This window comes from Aplysia californica, unplaced genomic scaffold (assembly GCF_000002075.1).
Source record: "Aplysia californica isolate F4 #8 unplaced genomic scaffold, AplCal3.0 scaffold01431, whole genome shotgun sequence".
Classification (NCBI taxonomy): Eukaryota; Metazoa; Mollusca; class Gastropoda; order Aplysiida; family Aplysiidae; genus Aplysia; species Aplysia californica.
Window position 1 is genome coordinate 56,970 of NW_004798701.1, and position 2,233 is coordinate 59,202.

Genomic DNA, 2,233 nt, shown 5'->3' on the forward strand with positions numbered 1-2,233 from the left:
CACTCACTCACTCACTCACTCACTCACTCACTCACTCACTCACTCACTCACTCACACACCCACACACTCTCTCTCTGCCTTACACATTTGAGCCAAACAATACAATAGGCTAGGCCGAACCCCCTGCCACTGACCAACACACCAATAAACTGCCAAATAGACCACAGCATTTAGTATCAGGGTTCTTGCGGCCTCTTTGCATTCAAGGAGGAGTCCTTGAAACCTTTGAATTTGCATTCAAGGAAAAAATCTCCTTGAATACTCCTTGAACAGGAGGAACCTCCTTGGAAAAACTCCTTGAATTTTGCCAGATCGGACATGAACAGAGCTTTTGTCGGAAAATCGAAACCACGATTCCTCTCGGACAAGTGTAGGCCTATCGGAAACGGGCTTCGGCGTGAAATTCTTGACCAAATCTTCTTGAATTTTAAAAATTTCTTCCTTGAAATCTCCTTGAATTTGGTGGGAGGTTCATGGCAAGAACCCTGTGTTATTTACAATGATCTTTACTGCCATCCCGTTGTGTGGGGCGGCCATATTGTTTGTGTATTTGTGACCAATCACGTGACTTGTGGTTCCAGCTGGAGCAAGGCTTGTTCATCCCCGAGCGAAAGAGGCGGGGCAGGAAGCGGCGATCGGAGAAAATGGCGGAGATGGCGATGGCGGAAGCTCTGGCGAAGAGAGAACAGGCTCGTATCTTGGCGATGTTAGAACCTGGTGAGTGCTGTCAGTCTTCGTGTGGGTGTGTGTGTGGGTGTGTGTGTGGGTGGGTGTGTGTGTGTGTGTGAGTGAGTGAGTGAGTGAGTGCTGTCAGTCTTCGTGCCGGTGTGGGTGTGTGTGCATGCGTGCGTGTGTGCGTGCGTGGGTGGGTGTGTGTGTGTGTGTGTAAGAAAGTGCTGAGTGGGTGTGGGGGTGGGTGTCTGTGAGAGAGAGAGTGGGTTTTCTCCCTCCTTTCCTAGTAAACAATTATCAGTGGGTGATTGGCGGGTGCTCTGGTGCAGTTTGCTCCTTCATTCTTATCATCCATCTATCATCTTTATCTCCCCTCCTCCTATTTTGTTACTCTTGTAACACCTCTAATCTTCGGCACTTATATGGCCTTATTGTGTTGCAAGTGCCGTAAAACTCTTACTAAAACTAAAAAAGACTTATACCCAAACTACAACTTTCTCCTGTGACCTTGCAGACATCCGTATCCCCATGATCAACCTAGAGGATGGCAGCTTTCTGGCAGGGGAGGACGCTCCCCGGAAACGCGACCTTGAGTCGTGGATGGCCAAACACCCGGGCTACATGATCGACGACTCTATACGCCTGTTGGACCCCTACCTTGCCGAGGCGTCCCTGGCCGCTGCGGGCTTCGGCCACGGTGCCACGGGGAGTACGCCGAGCGGCGTGGGGCGGGGGAGACCCCCAGCCTCCTCACGGGCCTCAGCGCCGGGGTCGTCGGGGGTCGCGCACTCGGCCGGAGGTCACAGTCGCGGGGAGGAGGAGGATCCGATGGGCCCCCACGTGGTGCTGAACACGCCGGAGATTACACAGGTATGTACAGCACGCCTAGCTGGCTCGACGCGGCATCGACGCATGGACTCCGGGGGTCCACTCTGCTAGTATTGCTGTCTTCAGAGACATACATGTTTTCTTGGAAAAGGGTTTGCTATCTTTGGCCCTTTTTCTAGGAGAATGGTTTGCTCTGTTTTTCTAGGAAAAGGATGTGCTATCCATGGCCCTTTTTCTAGGAAAAGGGAAGGAGAGTGAGTCATGTTTGTCGTCAGTTTTTGTCTTTCAGCATTGATTCCATGTTGTCTTCTTGTCCCCCCCTTTTATGTGGTCACTCTGTCGTGAAGAAAGAGTCATCATTTTTGTCATGTTCAGTGGTTTGTGGTTTTTTTCTTCAATGTTCTCGACTCGTTTTCTTTGTTTTTTCCTTGTTTTGCTGGACAGCTTGTGTGGTGGGCCTTGTGTGTCGGACTCTGCTAGACAGCTCTGTGACTTTTTGATAACTGTTGAGACCAGCTCTGTGATTCTTTGATAACTGTTGAGACCAGCTCTGTGACTTTTTGATAACTGTTGAGACCAGCTCTGTGATTCTTTGATAACTGTTGAGACCAGCTCTGTGACTCTCTGATAACTGTTGAGACCAGCTCTGTGACTCTCTGATAACTGTTGAGACCAGCTCTGTGACTCTCTGATAACTATTGAGACCAGCTCTGTGACTCTCTGATAACTATTG

At 50.0% G+C, this 2,233-nt stretch overlaps 1 protein-coding gene across 1 annotated transcript in view; it reads left to right on the forward strand.

Moving 5' to 3' along the window:
• The window catches only part of LOC101860945 (chromodomain-helicase-DNA-binding protein 9), a gene marked incomplete at its 5' end in the record, with an annotated part of 50,784 nt that overhangs the window by 39,767 nt on the left and 8,784 nt on the right, over nucleotides 1–2,233 (forward strand). The window contains 2 exon segments of the mRNA XM_035973570.1: nucleotides 582–717; nucleotides 1,187–1,542. Of these exon segments, the coding sequence (XP_035829463.1) occupies nucleotides 582–717; nucleotides 1,187–1,542 (492 nt within the window).